General features: G+C 39.1%; 1 protein-coding gene across 2 annotated transcripts in view; it reads right to left on the bottom strand.

Annotated features, from left to right (window-relative positions):
• The window catches only part of INPP5F (inositol polyphosphate-5-phosphatase F), a 100,632-nt gene that overhangs the window by 19,191 nt on the left and 62,783 nt on the right, over window positions 1-18,658 (bottom strand). For both annotated transcript variants that reach the window (XM_043551921.1, XM_037904094.2), the window contains 8 exons: window positions 16,326-16,493; window positions 15,892-15,948; window positions 12,974-13,172; window positions 11,305-11,484; window positions 7,744-7,811; window positions 7,127-7,251; window positions 5,840-5,917; window positions 4,007-4,127 (listed from right to left, as the gene is read on the bottom strand). In XM_043551921.1, the coding sequence (XP_043407856.1) occupies window positions 4,007-4,127; window positions 5,840-5,917; window positions 7,127-7,251; window positions 7,744-7,811; window positions 11,305-11,484; window positions 12,974-13,172; window positions 15,892-15,948; window positions 16,326-16,493 (996 nt within the window). The remainder of the gene's footprint in view (window positions 1-4,006; window positions 4,128-5,839; window positions 5,918-7,126; window positions 7,252-7,743; window positions 7,812-11,304; window positions 11,485-12,973; window positions 13,173-15,891; window positions 15,949-16,325; window positions 16,494-18,658) is intronic.

Consider the following 18,658-nt stretch of genomic DNA (forward strand, 5'->3'; position numbering starts at 1 on the left):
GTAATGGACATATGCAACACACCGCAAAGAGCAATTGTTACAAAAGGTGAGTAACCAGTCTTTCTTCTTTGAGTAATGGCATATATCCATTACACTAGGGGACTTCCAAGCAGTTTCCAACAGAGGTGGGGCTAGGCATCTTATCAGAAGAGGAACTGATTTCCCTACATTAGAATCTTCCTTTACTGCAGCAATCACGTAATGTCTAGACCATAAACCACGTTGCTGCTCTGCAAATGTCCACAATTGGGACATTACTCACAAATGCTGTGGCAGCTTTATCTGAAGGAAAGCTTTAACTCGGGTACCAACCTGACTGTTTTACATTAGCAAGAGAAACGAAAATCGTGACAAATCCAAGGAGAAGGTGTAGCAGGCTATACAGCAGTATACTGTTTAATAAGCTACAGGGTGTTAAACTGTTGTAACAAGGGAAGAAGAAATAACTGATGGGTCAACATTTTCAAATCTGGATGTCTGAAGTTGTGTTCCTAAATCCATGTTTGAAATAGAAGTGGCCTTATTTCAAAGTGCTTTGGGCACTCCTCATTCCCATTTATTAGCCTGATCAGTGATACCTCTTTCTTTTTTCAAATAGTTTTTAATATTCTGTTGAATAAAAATTGGTGTCACTGTCAGGTTAGAACAGTTTCAGATTACAGCCTGTAAGTGTACAAACTAGTGGCAAAATTTTGTTTCAGTTTTAAAATGAAACTTCACAGCACACAAGCCACACAAAACTGACAACTGAAAAGCAGTCAGGCTTCAGAGGTGACATACAGCTGAACTGAGGGAAACTTTAATGAATAACAATCCCAGATATAGTATTCACTAATTAGTTATTACTGCCACGAGTTTAATTAATCTAAACATTTAAGACCACTAATTATACATCTGGGTTCCAAGATTAATTAATGCACTGAAATTTAAGCATCAGAATAGGTAAAAATCTGACTTGCAAAACCTCACACACTCCCACTCCACCCAAAATCTTAAAAGCATGGACATAAGAAGTTAAGGGGAAAGATCTGCACATTCCTTTTCCATGTGCATAATTGCTTACAACATTGTCAGTAACATATTCCACGAGAAATTCACTTTCATCTCCAACAGATACCAAAAAACATTACTGTATCCCAATTTTGTCAAACTTGTACTCTAATGCAAACCTTAACATTGATCTCATATTTTTATATCAGACATTCCATGCCTTTGAAAAGTTATTCTGCCTTAACACTACTGAGGTCTCCCTCTATCAATTCAGTTTTCATCAAACCACCATGAACAATTCAAATAGCACTCAAAGTTCATATTCTATGTTTTGGTTTCTGCCATTTCATTGAGAGTTTTACAAAATAAAAAAGCTTAAAGCTCCTGTTATAAATTTAATTCTAATGCAACCTTAGCTATGGCTTTCCAATGGGCTTCACTGGGTTAAATCACAAGTGTGACTTTTTACTTTAGACTATTTTCTTACAGTCTAAATGCTAAAACACCATTTGTGGACAAGAAAAGAATTTGTATTAAAAACTCTTTATTGATTTGAGAAGTGTTATCAAATTTCCAGCATAAAGACAATAAGTCATATGCTCCTGGGAAATGTGACAAGTTTACAGGCAACTAGAGTTCTCAGAATACTGTGCTTCTGCGGGTCTGTATTGTAGGAGTCATACCGTGCTTAACAACCGTAGAACAATTCTAAAGTAGATTAACTTTAGAATTGTTAATCTACTTTGGGGTGGGACAGGGGGGACAGTCTCACAGATCTACTGTTCTAATGTTATTGCAGAAGGCCCCACTCCATAACTCAATATCAATCAGTATGTCTACATTGCAATTAGACACCTGCAGCTGGCTCATGCCAGCTGACTCGGGCTCGTGCGGCTCAGACTAATGGACTGTTTAACTGCAGTGTAGATGTTAGGCTGCAGCCCTAGCCCTGACCCCTGGAACCCTTCCACCGTGCACAGTCCTAGAGCTGACGCTCCAGCCCAAGCCCAAATGCCTACACCACAATTAAACAGCCCCTTAGCCCAAGCCCCACAAGCCAAGTCAACTGGCATGGATCAGCTACAGGTTTTTAATTGCAGCACAGACATATCCGAGGACTCGAACCTAAGATTTCTAGAAAGATTATCTTGCTTTGATTATTCAGAGGCAGAAGAGACCAAGAATCAGAGGCAAGATGCTAGAAGGAAAAATCAAAATCAATCGTACAACCAGAATCATATGGTCAGGATTCCTTGCTGCGGATGACATTGGAACTTGGCAGCACCTATTTTCATAGTCAGATCAATTCATTCTTTATTTATAGGAAGGGCCAGCTTGCCTTTATCCTTTATCTCAAGCACATCATGGAGCTTTTTCATCTCTTCCTGCACTGCAATGTTGAATTTTCAAGGCTACTGTTAGGATATAGATACTCAGGCCTGTCTGTAAAGGCCTATACGCTAAGAATTTAGGTGTATTCTTATCACTTAGCTAGTTATAGAGGTACAAAAGAGAGAATCAAAATCACTGACTGTATAAGGCCTTTTCTCACTGTGATAGTCTGAGGCCCTGTTCTTAGGCTAAGGCCTTTGGCTAAACAGCAGAGGCAGCCATAAGCTGGGAAGCGAATGCTAGTCACATTGAAATAAGGTGCTATTGGGCTGTTAGGAATACAATCCTGTCCTGATAGTGCCTATCACTTCCAGAAAAAGGGAAGTGCCTAGAAAATGTAAAAGGAAACTTAGTTTGATAGCATCCTGTCTGTCAAGAACTCACTTATCAATAGCTGGGTTGTGAAATCCTCATTTCTGGGTTTGTTCTATCATTGTAGTCCCCATTTCCCTATTGTTTTGTTGTAGAATCTCTGTCTGGTTCTGTGATTGTTTCTGTCTGCTGTATAATTAATTTTGCTGGGTGTAAACTAATTAAGGTGGTGGGATATAATTGGTTAAATAATCATGTTACATTATGTTAGAATTGGTTAGTTAAATTTCAGGAAAATGATTGGTTAAGGTATAGCTAAGCAGAACTCAAGTTTTACTATGTAGCCTGCAGTCAATCAGGAAGTGGGGGGGAATGGGAACAGGGAATGGAGGTGGGGAAATTGGAATCATGTTTTGCTAAGGGAGGGAATGGGAACAGGGACACAGGTAAGGCTCTCTGGGGTCAGAGTTGGGAAGGGGGACACTAAGGAAGGAAACTGGAATCGTGCTTGCTGGAAGTTCACCCCAATAAACATTCAATTGTTTGCACTTTTGGACTTCGGGTATGGTTGCTCTCTGTTCATGCGAGAAGGACCAGGGAAGTAAGCAGGTGAAGGAATAAGCTACATGCACGATCATCTACTTAACATCCTTTTCAGGCAGAAGATATAACCAAGGTTGAGGTTCCAAAGAAGGAAGCAGATGATCATTGAACTATAAGAAAGCTCCTTAATCATCTCCTCCTACTCCTATTTGGAAATGCCATCTCTGAAAGGGACAGATTCATTCCAGAGGAGATGATCTGTCAACTACCTGTTTAGGATACCTGGAAAGATGGAGAATGATGGTCTCTCTATAGTCAAGGGGAATGATCTCTCAGGCATATCAAGCACTTAATATGCAGATTCATGGGATATTTTATTCTCAAGTGCCTGAAACTAAAGTACATCTCTGGACCTACTCATTTTTCTACCTATACCTAATTTTGTAAAAGAAAAAAAGTATATGCAAGCGACAATCACCGCCTATGAACTAACAAACTACAAATCTACACAATAAAAGTGAGATAATAGTTCTGGTGCCCCTAATGCCAGTCTCTTCTCCCAAAAATGTTAAAGACATGCCTCCCAATCCAAGAACTATTCAGAAGTTTAAACATTTGGGGGGCATATGCACATTCCTAGAAGATCCCGTTACCTTCATAACTTAACAAGTTCTAGGCTATTTTCACTCACAAAAATGCTGATTATCTTTTCATAAATAAAAAAAAATCTAAGATATTTAGCACTTTAAAATTTACACGTCATACATGCCTGCTGTTCCATGACCACTCTTGCAATAGCAGCCTGGACTACATTGGTCCGATCCAGACAGTCCATACAGTTAACACGAAAAATTCCTTCTTGTTTACAAATCACACCAGCTTGATCAACCCTTTCAAAGGTGGTAAAAAAAAAAAATAGCAGTAGTAAAATGTTTATTGAGAGATCTTAAATATAAAAGAACTGATCAGTCCATGCAAATAAAACAGAAAATTTAAGTTAGAAAACATGTTTCTACTAGACTAAACCATGGAATATTCATTCAGTTTCATTCAACATCCCAGCTACACTCCATTAGAACTGCGTAAAGTTTTTCAGACAAATAGTTTATTCGCTGAAAAATGCAGTTTGTCTACCTGAAGCTTCCTGCTAATTTGTCAAAAAGTTTCAAACAAAAAAGGAGGAACATACAAAACCATTCATAAAACAAAACAGTCAGAGAAGGTGGTAGTGGTGGAGTCCACCTTAACTTTTAGCCCAGTGGTTAGGGCACCTGCCTGGGATGTGGGAGACCCAGACTCAATTCTCCTCTCTACTTGATATGGAAGCAGAAACCTGAACTTGGATCTCTCACATTACAGAAGTGTGCCCTAACCACCAGGCTATAGTCACTCACTTTTTCTCTCCAGCCCAATGGATTATTCAAGTATTTTATACACAGGAGAGAGAGACTCACCCCAGAATATCCCATAGTCTACTGGCTAAGGCACTCTCCTGCAGGAGGGGAGACCCAAGTTCAAATTCCTGCTCCACATCAGACAGAGGGGATGAACAGAACCCCAGTCTCCCACAACCCAGATGAGTGCCCTATTTGGCTAAACAGTTAGAAGGTGAGCACCAGCACCATCACTATCACCTCCACCCGTTCTAGCACTTTATTTCCTTTAATGTGAAAGAGTGCAAGTTTCATTCAACCCAAAATGAAATTCATCAACTTTGATTCATCAAAACTTTTTGGAATTTTCAGGTTGTTTGAGACAAACCAATTTTTTTTTTTTCAGTTTTTCAGAACTACCAGCAAACCCAAGTCAGCCCAGCTGACATGAGCCCCCTTTTCAGAATAGCTACCTCCCCCTCCATTCCCCTTCGCCCACATTTCTCCACCATTATCCTGAACTTGCAAGGAAGCCCATTTTTACTAAAAATTCAATATTCTAGTACATGGACACAAATTTACTTATTTCATTTCTATATAAAAACAATGCCAGCTTTAGAACAATCGCTAACATATAGGACAACCATTCACAAAATTTCCTAAATGTTGCAGAAAAACTTCTCCCAGACACCAGTGACAATCTGACAGCACACTTCATTTATTTACACACACACCAATATGAAACAGTGTACTGAACCATATACAATGTAATTCATGAAAGCCACATCAATCATATATCAAAATGCATAAATATGTAACCAATATACCTGGCTGGAGGTCAAGGGTTTTCACTGGCTGTTCAGGGTAAGGTTGGAGCTCTATGGGTGGGGGAACTGCCTGATATTTCATACATAATTTCTTTAGATTTTTTTTTCAAATTAACAACAGTGAACCTCAGGGAAGGGACAATGTTATTGGGAGTTCTTTTGTTGTTAAAAGGGTAGAACCATAAGTAGAATACTTCACAAAATTGATTCCAAGATGCTGATTTGCTAACCAGGAACTAATGTTCAAGACAGGTAAGATTGGAGGGAAAAGATAATCGTTGGAGAAATGCAAGGCCATAAAAATCCATCTAAACAAACATTGTTTAAACTGTTTTTCCCCTATTCTTTCATTCAAATTTTTCTATAAACATTTCATACCAGCCTGAGCATGCAAATACCTACCAACACCACTTCATATCAAGGATGATATCATGAATGGCATCAGTTAATGTTTGAACATTTTCAAACTTCATTCCTCTGCTAAAATAAAAGTTCACAAAAGTAAATTAAGTTTCAACTAGAATAATGATGCAACACACACAAGTCAAGTACAGACAAATATAAACTGATATTTAGCTAAATATGAAGCAGAATTTATTCACAGCAGTTATCGGGCAATGTACAAAGTTTATGAAAATCTTTTCAAATGTCAGTTGCAAATTAAACCATTTAAAAATATACTCAAACAGCTACATTATAGCCATGCCTATCTTCCCTCCAGCCTCTCAAGAACTCTTTCGATGCATTCACTTACAAATGGGAGAGGATTTGGGGGGCAATTATAGTATGGTGCTAAAGTATGAACCAAAAGCAAAACAAAAAAAAGTGACAAATGATCAAATCTTTACATTCATGTCATTTTCATCCTGAAGGTGCTCAACAAGCCTGACAGACAATATATGTAGAGATCGCATTACCCATCAGCAGAATGCAGCCACCTCAGTACTGGAATGTAGTAGGCAATCTGCTCCAGCAACATCATAATAGGATTTAACATCCTCCTTGTGTCCCCTGCCCTTCCCCAACCATGTGAGCCAGAAAAGGGGACCAGAGGAGTTATCAATCATATCTATTATGGTGGCACTTGAGGGCCAGCCAAGAACAGGATCACATTGTGCTAGGCACTGTACAGAGTAGTAGACAGTCCCTGCCATGAAGAACTTACAATTTAAATGGACAATACAGACAAAGGGTGCAGGGAATTCCATAACACAAAGGCAGAGTGAACAATGTGATGGCAGAAACAGTCATGTTATTTCCATGATTTTGGGGGTGAGGATGGATTAGTCCAGAGGGGATGAGCTAAATGGAAAGAAAAGGGAAGGGTAAGGAGGCGTTGAAAGGAACAGGGTTGGGGGACAGAGCAGGGAAGGATAGGTTACAAGGGGCAGGTGTGGAGTGAAGCTGAGTTGAAGAAACTGTGAGGAAAGGGAGGATTGGAGCAAACAACCAAAATACTAATGATGCTTTTTGAAACACCAAAACTGTCCAGCAGAAAACAATGGCAAGCTAAGCTATGAAAAACCCAAGTTATATTACCTTCATTTACAAAAAACAATATTTCTCTCTCTCTCTCTGTGAAAGTCAATGCATTTCACACACTATTAGAAAACGGTTTCCCCTACCCTCAACAACATCTCTCATTTTAGCAAATACTACAAGATGACACATTTTAGAAAGCCCTCTTACCAGTGCTCATGGAAGTCAAAGGAAACATAAGTGAGGTTTGAATTGTTGTATAGTAGCACTTGTTTAAGGTAAGCATCTCCAATAATCTTCTCTCGTCCAGTCTGATCCACCAAATTAATAATAACCTGTTCAAAAATTAATAATTTAATAGTTTGGCAATCTTAGTGAAGATACTTGCAGAATTACACTCTCTCTGGAAGGCAACATACAAAACAAATTACAAAAACATGAAAACAGTAAAAAAAAAAAAAAAAGTTAAGTAATTCCACTTAGCTTATCTAACACAAGGTTCTCTTCAGACACCATTTTTTCCCATTTTTGTTTTGGAACCCAAGTTATCGGGTTAACTGCTGTAGTTAATCTCATCTCCAATAAAAAACAAATGCTGATTTGACAAGCCCAATTAAAAAAAAAGTTACCAAAAAGATGGGTTCAATTACTATTTCTGGAAATTGCTGTATAATTCAGGAAAATCAAGTGCTACACCTAAAGTTCTAATTTTTTATTGTCCTTTTAAGTACTCAGATTGTTTATGAAGTATTTTTAAACAATTCACACTAGTTAAGTTTAAGTAATAAATACACTCATAAAAGTAGAAGTGCCAGCCTAAAACACACCTGTTTCTTGTAAATTTTCAGTTGTTCTTCAAAGTGGGCACAGAAATAGGGTACAGTTTCCTTTTCACCTACAAAGTAGAAGGACACTGTGAAGAACTAATCATTTCCTTTCACTTGATTAATTTTTAAAGGTATTAGTTCATATTCAATTTCACATTATTAGGTACCTTGGATTAAGAAAACCTGCATGTGCATGCAGGTAGCATGATACATTCTACAGGACCATATTAATTCATTTTACCTTCTGAGGTCCAACACTGACACAGTGGAGATCCAGTTAATGCTATGCCATATTACTACTGTGCTACTTACTTACCATCAAAGTGCAGATGGGAGTATCAAACTAAAACATTCTCTTTTATACTTTGGGTGCAAGCCAGTCTACTCCTTCCTTTTCTTATTTACAAACCTCTTCAACCTTTCTATGCAAGCTCCATACTTCAGATGAACTCCCTTCACCTCAGAAGTATCTTAAATGTTTAAATAATCTTGTAAAAGTATGTAGAGCTGGTTTAAGTATAAACATTAGAATAGGATAGCACAGAGCCTTCTAAAGAATAAAAAATTTCACAAACTGTCCAAGACTGAAAGTAGACTATATTCTTAAAGATGTAATAGCACAGACTAGGAGAAACTATCTAGAATACGTTTAACTAATGAGGTAAGATTTTATATCTTTGACATTAAAACTGATCCCGACAGGTGCTATAACCTACCTATAAATCTTTCAAATTAATTGAAATCCTCTTCACATTACCCACCAATTTTGCTAGGAATTCAGAAGCGCTGATCACCACAGTATTGAATTGCCCAGCCCCATAAACAAATGCCACACACGGAGAGTCTTTAGCATTTCAAACTGTTTTGATATGATTTTCGGGGGGATTTTCAAACGTTCCTATTGCTCACTGTTTTTTCTCATCTTTAGTACAAATTTGTTCACACTTTGCTCTTCTAGGATCTGGCAAGAGATCCCTTTTCAGCTATTTTAAGGGTTTTAGCAAACTCTTCACAAGACAGTTGAATTTGTTAGTGCTTTACAAAAACCTGAACCTGACGGAATGATGCTGGCAAAAATAATAATCTTCACTACCCTTCTAACACAGCCAAAAGCTAAGCATTACCATAAAGATATACCTTTACTTTTTGTTTTATGGTAGCGTTAAGGACATGTCTAGACTGCCCTGCACTTCAGACTCTGGAGGTGCGAACAGCACTGTGCACCAAAATGCTATGCTGTAACTCCCTGTGTGGATGCTGCAGCCACAGACTAAAAGGTTCCTATTTCAAATTAATGGAGTCTTGTCTGAAGAGAACTATATTAATGTGAACTAGGAAACTTTGTTTGCACCCACAACATTTACATGGGGGGAGTTACAGTGCAACACTTTGGTGTCCACTGCTATTCATGCCCCTTCAGTCCAAACAGCAGGACAGTATAGACATGTCCCTAAAGACACAATCAGGATCAAGGTCCCGTTCAGCTAGTGCAAACACATAGAAAAAGACAATCCTCCCTTTAAGAGAAAGCACCTAAAACAAAACAAGAAAGTCTCTCTCCTGGAGAGTTTACAGACTAACATTAACTTTTAGTCCTAAATCAGCAACTAACTTTAAGTGCAGATTGTTCAATATAGTCTGTAGTTATCAGAAATAGGAGATAGTAAATATCACACACATACAAATCCTAGTCTTGCTGAATTACATGCTTCTGTTGTGGTGGGTTTAATACCACATCAATGGACTTATGAGCCCTGTCTGTTTCTCTGATGCTATGACAGTACTGTCAAAACACTTTTCCCTTCGAGTATTTTTCCCTTTGCGGTAATGAATATGCTGTACTCCTGGGGGAATTCTGCACCAAAAAATTTAAAATTCTGCAAAACTCTACATTTTTTTTGTCAAAATAACATAATATAATCTCACCAGTTTCAATTATTTTGGTAATTTATTTAAAAATACCTGTCAGCAAGTATATCTGTAATAATACAGAGAACAACAAAGATTCAGGAAATGTTTTTTGATAAATAGATTCCTTGCTAGGTATATTAATACAGAATTCTGAGTAATAATTCATTTTAAACTATAATACAGAACTGCATTTCCCACAGCCATCAGAAGCAGTGCAAAGACTTGACGGAGTCGGGGTAATGGAGGAGCTGAGGGAAAGTAGTAACTGCTGGGAAGGAACCTGGATGTGAACTTGGAGGGTTGCTGGGTATGGGTGGGAAAAGTGTTGAACAGGCTTTTTGGGGGGGGAGGGGGGGGGGTTTGGCAGGGGGTGTTAGGGAGCTTCCTCTGCAGACTCTGGCTGATCCCTAGCCTCTCCCATTCAGTCAGGCACATCTGCTCCTGTCCCCATGTGTCCTTGCACTCCATTCCCATGTGTCCTTCCACCCTCACTCAGACACCCAATCCCATGTGGCCCTGCATCTCCACTCCCATTCAGCTACTGCCCCAATCTGTCCTCCCTCACTAGTCCTTATGAACCCCAGTCTGTGACACACACTCCAAAACAGCCCCATGTGCCCCACGCTGTCTCCCCATGTCCCCTCTCCTAACCTGGCCCGACAAGCGCTGTGAAGAAGGCACAGGCAGTCTCTCTCTCTTCCCTATGATAGCTGGGGCTGACCAGGAGCCGCTGCTGTGTTCTAGTGCCACAACACCCCCTGGTGGGTAAAAGGCAGAGCAGCAGCAACTTTCCAGCAGAAGTTATTTTCTGCAGGGGACGGACAAAAAAATATGCATGGCCTACGAATTCTGCAGTGGCGCAGAATTCCCCCAGGCGTAACACTGGGATACAGAGCACTGGCAAATCTCAACTTTTCGAATTTCATTCTGGAGAACAATCCAGAAGCCTGGGTGCTAATCTAAACTTGATGCCCATGATCAGCCCAGATTCTCTCCAACTCAGAACTCTATTTTTTGTGCCATCTTAGTGGTGCAGAGAGAGAGAGAGAGAGAGAGAGAGAGAGAGAGAGACCGACCAATTAGCATACTTCAAAATTGATGTAGCAGGAACTTCTTGGTTTCATTTAAATTTAGAAGAAAGTCTAGAAAATGCACGTCCCAGAACTCACTGTAGTAAATTTACAATGTTGTACATTTTCATTCCTACCAGATTAGAAAAAGAAATTCTTAAAAAGCAGAGGGAAGAATCTTATTATCAGTGAACTCTGTGGTGTAAGTTTCATACTGCCTCCAAAGCCTTTAGCATTTCCATTTTCAAAGGAGACCAGACTCTCCCCCTCCCCAACCCTGAAGACCTGCCACTGCATAAAAGAGTTTGGGGCATTAAAGAGGGGTGGAAGTGCATACAGTTATTTTGGGAACTCAATTATCCTCCTGTATCTGGGAGAAATGGGGACTCCTTAATCAAGTTTTGAGTTCAACTAAAGGACAGAGAAGTTATTTTAAATTGGACCAACTCACCATCATTACTTTTAGTTTTAAAAAAAAAAAAGTGTTGACCAGAGGTCAATAGAGTAACAGTTTTCCAAGTCTATTATTTTAAAGTGATCTGGGTACGTTTTACAAGCTCCACAGATTACCAATACTTACTCTTGTCCAGTCGTGGTCGTGGGTTGTACCTGTATCCAACCTGACTCCAGAACACTGGCACAGAGCCACGTGTTTGAATAAATGAGAGAGTATGATTATGGACATGAATCAATTGCTCTGTCTCCACATAATTTGCCACATTCCCATTTTTATCAACACCTCTTCGCTTATACCGCATCCCTAGAAGACAAAGAGAAATCAGTTGATCAGTTAACTCAAGAAAGCTGTGAAATTTTTGAAAATTAATCCAAAATATGGATATTCCTCACCACCAAAAAGACTTTCAGAAGTGTACAGAAGTAAATGTGAAATACAAGACAAATCAACCAGGCTATCCCAACTGACAACAACACTGATGTCTGGTTCCTTTTCTGGCTCCTCTCTCCCGTTTTATTTTAATTTGGTAGAGATGGAACAAGGCTTTGGTTTTAATCCTTATCCTCCCCTGCAACTATTCCCAAGGGTTAATTTTGTCTATACACCTGTACTGCAGCAGGGTCTTCGCTGTAAGTACAGTACTACCATTAGGGCAGTACTTCCTGGACAAACCACAGTGGTAATGTCACTTCGGTAACCTCACTTTCATTCTTCCCTTCCCCTTCTAATCCCTATACACTGTTGCAGTGAGTGTTAATCTTGTTCCTGCGCTACTATGAAGGTAAGAGTCAAGTTCTGATTTGTGAGTGTTGTGTGCTATTACTGGAGCAGCCCTATAGCAGGAGTTTAACTATATGAAAAAAATTTAAGGGCTGCGGGTGGGGTCTGACAGTGATTTATAGACTTGTGATAAGTAAACTGTGTGATTTAAAATAATTAATCCATTACAAAAGGCATATAACCTTGATAGAGCAGATTTCTACCAAATAAACATGTACAAGCAAAACCTGAACACTAAAAACCCAAAATACTAAACTGAAAGAAACTACAGATCATCTTTGACTGACAGATGCTCCAGTTTACAGAACAGTAATGAAGAAAGCTCCATGAGCAGCTTCAAGATTTGTAATATGGGCAGAATTGTTCATTAGCAAATGAAAGCAATTACATTTCCATCTATATACCTAGCTCTGTGCATTTTAAACATTTCTTGCTGCTGTGGCTACTATTTGTTTTTCCATCCAGTGTCCTCTGACCTGATTGCCAAGTACAGTAGTTTGGAAAAGTTTATAATGGTTTACATCAGTATTCCAAAGGCAAGAAAGTCAGTAAGTTTGAGTAATTACATTCATATTAAGTAGGAAACTAAATTTATATAAAACATGGAAATGTAATTCCACAATATTAGAATAAGAATCAATCCCTGAAACAGCACTGAACTTCTGAACTACGGAGCATTAGTTAAACAATACTGTGTGGTGGCTGCGTGGGGGTGTCAGAAGAAGGTTATGTAACTAACAGTATCTAAACTTTAAATCACCACTTTTTCCTCAAAATTTCTAAGGCATCTAGAGGATGGCAAGGTCTAAAAACAAAAGCTTAAATCTATTTTTATGTACAGATTTGGACGAATTAATTTTTTCACAACATTTTAGGTAGCGCTTCAGTTTCTCATTTATCAGTGAATTTTGGAGTGTGATTCTGGACTGTACCATGCAGCACTATTATTTTCAAAGTTTTATCCTTCACATCCCTTTTGGCACGGTTAGTATCTTGGACACACTCTGCTTACCAGCTCTATGCCGACTTCGGCGTGAAATAAGTGCTACCAGAAATCGAGGGTGAATATCATCTACGCAAATTGACTCCTGAGGAGGCGTCTCTGGACTGCTTTTCTCATCATCAGACGCATCACTGTAATTAACTACAAGTTCTTCAATCTGTACAAATCCCTGAATGATGGGTATAATCCAAGAGTCCACTTCTGCGTTCTGTAAATTACAAAAAAAATATATACATCTATACCAGTTTTAACAGTTACGCTAATCTACAGAGGTTTCTGATATTATTGCTATTTCTGCAGGTGTGCTTGGTTTTACTCTGGCTTTTAGAGAAGTCTTCTCAAAATTCAGGTCCAATTCCACAAAAATTCCCAGAATCCCTGCCTCTTCATTTTGTATGAACACCTTTTTTACCTTCTCTTCTCATGGTGCTTTTATTTTAATCAGCAGAACCAGAGGGTTGTGGGTTTTTTTGAGCGGGGAGAGGGTCTTTTTGGGGAGACTGGTGAAAAATAAAACCAAAGGAGCTGCCCTGGCACATTACAATGTAACCTAAAAGTTGCGTCATATTGCTCACTATCAATTTTAAAAAGTTACATTCTTTAAAGGATTTCATTTGTGTCTTACAGACAGCATCCAAATAATTTAAACTCTTATTTTAAAAAAAAGCTTGAACACTGACAGTTAACAGTCAAATTAAAACACAAGATTCAAGTGTTCTGTCAATGGAAGAGATCTGTTGGGTAAATAATATCGTTTCAGACAAGAAGCAAAGAGCCTTCTGTAATAATGTCAAATCAGAATATTCAGATTGGATTTTTTTTTAAACATCCACAATCAGTATCCTGTTGTAATGTTGAAAGATTAAATTATCCTTGCTAAAATGTCAGACCAAAGTCTATTCATTTAAAAATTTCCAGAAGGCTTTCAGATAAGAAATCTCTCTCTTATCAGTCTTTTCAGGAGGGAAAAAGCAGTTCTTTCCTTCTTTGTGGAATTCTCCTCTAGCTGCATTTTATGGTACACTGCTTTTTGTCTGGCTCATCAAAATCTCTTGTTCAAGTCACTTTCAAAATAGTGCAAGTAAAGAATCCTGCCAGGATCAGGTATACTATTGTGCCACAAGAATTACACATTCCATTTACCTTTTTAAATTAGTTGCCATAAATGGAAGAAGTTCAGCAGATCAAATGCACAGGAGATCAAAATTAATGTCAGAGACAACTGCTACTTCTACTTTGAAGAGCCTGACGTATTTGTGGAAAGTCAGGCATCACACGTGAAGCAATTAACCACACAGTATAAAGAATAACCAAAACGTTCAAATCTTAAATGATGCATATATAGTTTAGATTAGTTTCCCCTTTATTTCTGTTTATCATTTATATTTAACTTATTATATTCTAAATGTATACATAAAACAAGAAAACGTAATAAAGATAAGAGACATATACTATGCTTGCTATTAGTTGTATTCTCTAAAATAATAGTCTCTAACTTGTGGTGAGAACCCCCTAGGAGGGCACGGAGGAATGTGCAGGGGGGAGAGGGAAGCACATCAGGATCTGGGCCAGCCCCCTTGGGGCAGGGGGCGGAGACAGAGCACCACCCAGTCCTGCTCTGCCCCCAGCCCCACCCTGGCCCCGGCCCTGGCCCCAGCTGCAACTCCATCCCACCCCACCCCCAGCTGCAGCTCTGTCCCCTGCTCCGCCATCAGCCCAGCTCTGGCCCCACCCGCAGCTCCACTCTGCCCCCTGCTTCACCTCCAGCCCAGCTCTGTCCTCATTCCCTCTCCACCCCCAGGCCAGGGCCACCTCCAGCCCTTCCCCCATCCCCAGTTCTGCCCCCAGCCCTGCCTTCAGCCCAAGCTCCTCTGCTGAGCCAACTGTGCAGTAATGGAGGCGGGGCACAGACAGATTCCATTACTGGTAAAGGGTCAGGTGACAGGAAAAGTTTGGGCACCACTGCTCCAAAAGGAAGTCTCTACTGAAATGGGCTGTGAGTTGTGTCATAAGTCATCAAGTTTCTCATTCTCCTATAAATTATCGTGTGAATTTGCCCCAAACTATCTTTTTTTTTTGGCTCAAAAAACAGACTCAAAAAAACAAACAAACTAATTTTCTACATTTTTCATCTTGTGGACAAAACCTTTATATATTTAGGCCCTGGTCTTCCAAGTCTCAGCAAATGAGAAGACTCCCACAGAAAGATGGCACATTTGATGGCCAAGTTTTATTTTTTTTAAACCACAAATGACTGAAGGCAAGTGTTAAACTTTTGTTTTGAAGTTTCTAGTGAGCCCAACTTCTTAGTGTAATATATCACAAAGATTTAAAGGTTAAAACTATGTTCATCTATGAGCTTGAAAATTTAGAAGACAGTCTTAATGAAGCATTTCTAATTCACATTTCTATTTAAGGAAAAGTTAAAGTGGCTTGTTTGCTGCTTTATCACTTATATATCAGCCATACATACTAACAAAAGCTCAGAATACTTTGATGCACAGTACCACTTTGTAACGCTGAACAGTATTACTATTACTTAGTTGTATTACTGTAGCACAAAGGAGCCCTCGTCAAGGATCAGGACGCCACTGTGCTAAGTATTGCACAGACTTCGCCAACCTGGCAGCCAGCCAACCAAGGAAAGAGGCACCCCTATGCTGCCAGTGTGCCTGGAAGTCCTCCCAAGTCCCCTTCCAGGCAGGCCGACAAGATGCTGGGGAGCCCAGCGCATGAGCTACCAGGAAAACAGGCAGGTTTCTGTGGAAAGTTTAGTTAAAATCAACGTAATCCTGCAGAATATTTCCATTGCAACAAACCTGCGTTTTCCTTTGAACAATTATGTTTGAAAATTTCTGACCACCTCTACTAAATAGTGCTCAGCTTTAACAAATTTAAGATGCACTTTTTAGAAAACAATTACTTACATCAGTATTGATGAGATCTTGAATCATGTGTTTGTTCCAAAAGAATCTGTCATCAACCTGTAAGAGAATAAAACAGCAGTATTTTAAACCAGGTTTTTCAGAACCTCTCAATAAGGACACAGATGTAATCCCAAACATGAATTAGCTACCCAATAACTCCAACTGGTTATCCAACCCTTCACTGCTCGCTTTTTTCTTTTTTTTTTTTTTTAAATCCAAAACATTTTGACAGATCTCAGACCAAGACATGTACTTGGTAGTTTTTAATTTTGTTTTCATTATGTAGAAGCCTAATGTAGGGCCAGTTGATATTTTATACCAGCTGATGATCTGGCCTTTAAAAGTTTCAAAATCAATACCACTAGGACTCAGAACAAATATAGTATGTTGAAAACACAGACTGGGCAGCCATCTTCTGACATATAAATACTTACTTTCCTCCACAGCGACAAGTTAGTCTTCTCACATGAGCTTTGCTTCTGGACAGAGTTTGTTAGGTCATAAGTCAGACTATAGTAAAAGGAGTCTGAATCCATGAACATTTTGAAGAGTTCTTCTAATAACCTCCTCTCCAGTTTCTCCTTCTCCTTACTTTCTTTTATCTGCAAGACAGAAGAATATTACCACCTTTTTAGTGGAGCTAAATAAAAATCAGGTAAGGACACTTGCAGACCAGCATGCACACTCTAACAAAAGCAAATTTTCCTGATGAAGAGGCCCATGTAGATGTAGGCAAGATCAAATTTAATATAAAACAAAGTAGTCGTAGTAGATCCTTAGAGGTGCTGGGCAGAAACGCAACTTTCCTTGTGCATCATGTATGGGAAAGCATTTTGCCAAGAACAGTATCCAGAAGGTGGTGCAAGCAACTTGGACATGAACAAGTTTTATAGATAGTTTGGGGGAATTTTATGAAAACTATTGGCTTAACAAAATGTTTTACTAAAATTACGCAGGTTTATTCAATTTTACTTCATTCAAAATTTCAACCTACTGAATATTACCATGGAGATTTCAACCTAGAATTGAAAACTAATAGAAGAATTTTGCTATAAAGTCTTTCTCTGAGAAGACTTGAGCTCCAACTCTTCTTTTTAACTCCAACACTATGACGACACAACAACAGGCACTTATCAAGCAAGCAGTCACAGTCACAGCTATAAAAGTTAGGGATCTCACCTGGAATAATTTTGGTGATTTAAGCTATTTTATTAGGGATTCTTCAGAAGGATGTTCAAAGACAAAACTGACTGAGGGAGAGAGATGCTTGTAAAAGATTCTTCCTCTCATGATCATGAGCAGAACAAAAATAAATGGATAAGATGGATAAGCATCTCTTGCACTTAGAAAGGCCTTGTTGCTACAGCAAAATGCTGCAGATGCTGAGGTAATATTATATAGCTGACTGTAATAAAACAAGCAAATTAGTAAATGAAAATGCCCTATGCCCCTTGGATTTATTCAGCAAAGCTAAACTGGATTCTGCGCCAAAGTGAGGATCATTCCACAATGTTCATTCCAACATATTTCAGCTCAAATGAAAAAGTTCTAGAAATGCACCACAATGTAAATTCCTAACAATCCCTATTATTGTCTTTGTAAGAGAGGAATGCTACTCCAATCTGGGTGCTGTGTGTTTTTGGGCTGTGTGGCCACAAAGGCAAATGGGCTGAGGAAGGGAGAACAAATTGTGCTAAAAGAATTATCTTGAGAACATGAGGAAGCAGTTTTCAGCTGAGGTCCTTAAATCATGAAGAAACAGATGAGTTTAGGGCCACACATAACAGCCATCTTTCTCTCTTACTACATAGTTCCCTAAGCCATGCAGAAGCAGTAGATGGCAACCATCTCCACTTCAGTCTCTTCTGCCCACACTTCTTAGAAAAAGGACCAGCTGAGCAAGCCACTCATTTTTGCTACCTTGAATTGCCAACAAAGTCTCTCTTGCTGCCTCCCATTCTCATTTTAAGGGCAGCAGACAAGAAATCCACTGAACCCCATCTTGTAAGAAGGGAATGTCCAGAAAAACTGTAGCAAGGCAAAACAGCAAGTGGACAATCTTAATGATGGCAAGAAATTGGACATTTTAATTATCTGATTCAGAGAACACAAATATGTGGCATCTAGCCAAACTGAAATTATGGGGTCACTTGCACTACCGCAGAATCATACATGGGGTCTTGCATGTGCAAAAGAGCTAGAAGTTATTGAATGAAATTTTTCCATGAGTTACACTTATCAATAACCAGTGCTCTTCAGATATTAGTCCTAAGCAAAAATGGAAATTTGTATTTTCAATCACACTTTTCTAGGGCAAACATCTGACAAAGTCCACAATTTTACTGTACTCTGGAAATAAATGTTTTAAAAGTAGATTATTTTTAAATATTGTGAAGTAAGTGGTGGCTTTTAAATACCATACACGGCCACCAATAGAAATGGCCCACATTGTTATTAATCTTGATGACATCTTCATCACCTGGACCCATGGAAAAGAAGCCCTTGAGGAATTCCACCATGATTTCAACAATTTCCATCCCACCATCAACCTCAGCCTGGACCAGTCCACACAAGAGATCCACTTCCTGGACACTACAGTGCTAATAAGCGATGGTCACATAAACACCACCCTATACCGGAAACGTACCGACCGCTATGCCTATCTACATGCCTCCAGCTTTCATCCAGACCACACCACACGATCCATTGTCTACAGCCAAGCTCTACGATACAACCACATTTGCTCCAACCCCTCAGACAGAGAAAC

This window comes from Chelonia mydas, chromosome 7 (genome assembly GCF_015237465.2).
Source record: "Chelonia mydas isolate rCheMyd1 chromosome 7, rCheMyd1.pri.v2, whole genome shotgun sequence".
Taxonomy (NCBI): domain Eukaryota; kingdom Metazoa; phylum Chordata; order Testudines; family Cheloniidae; genus Chelonia; species Chelonia mydas.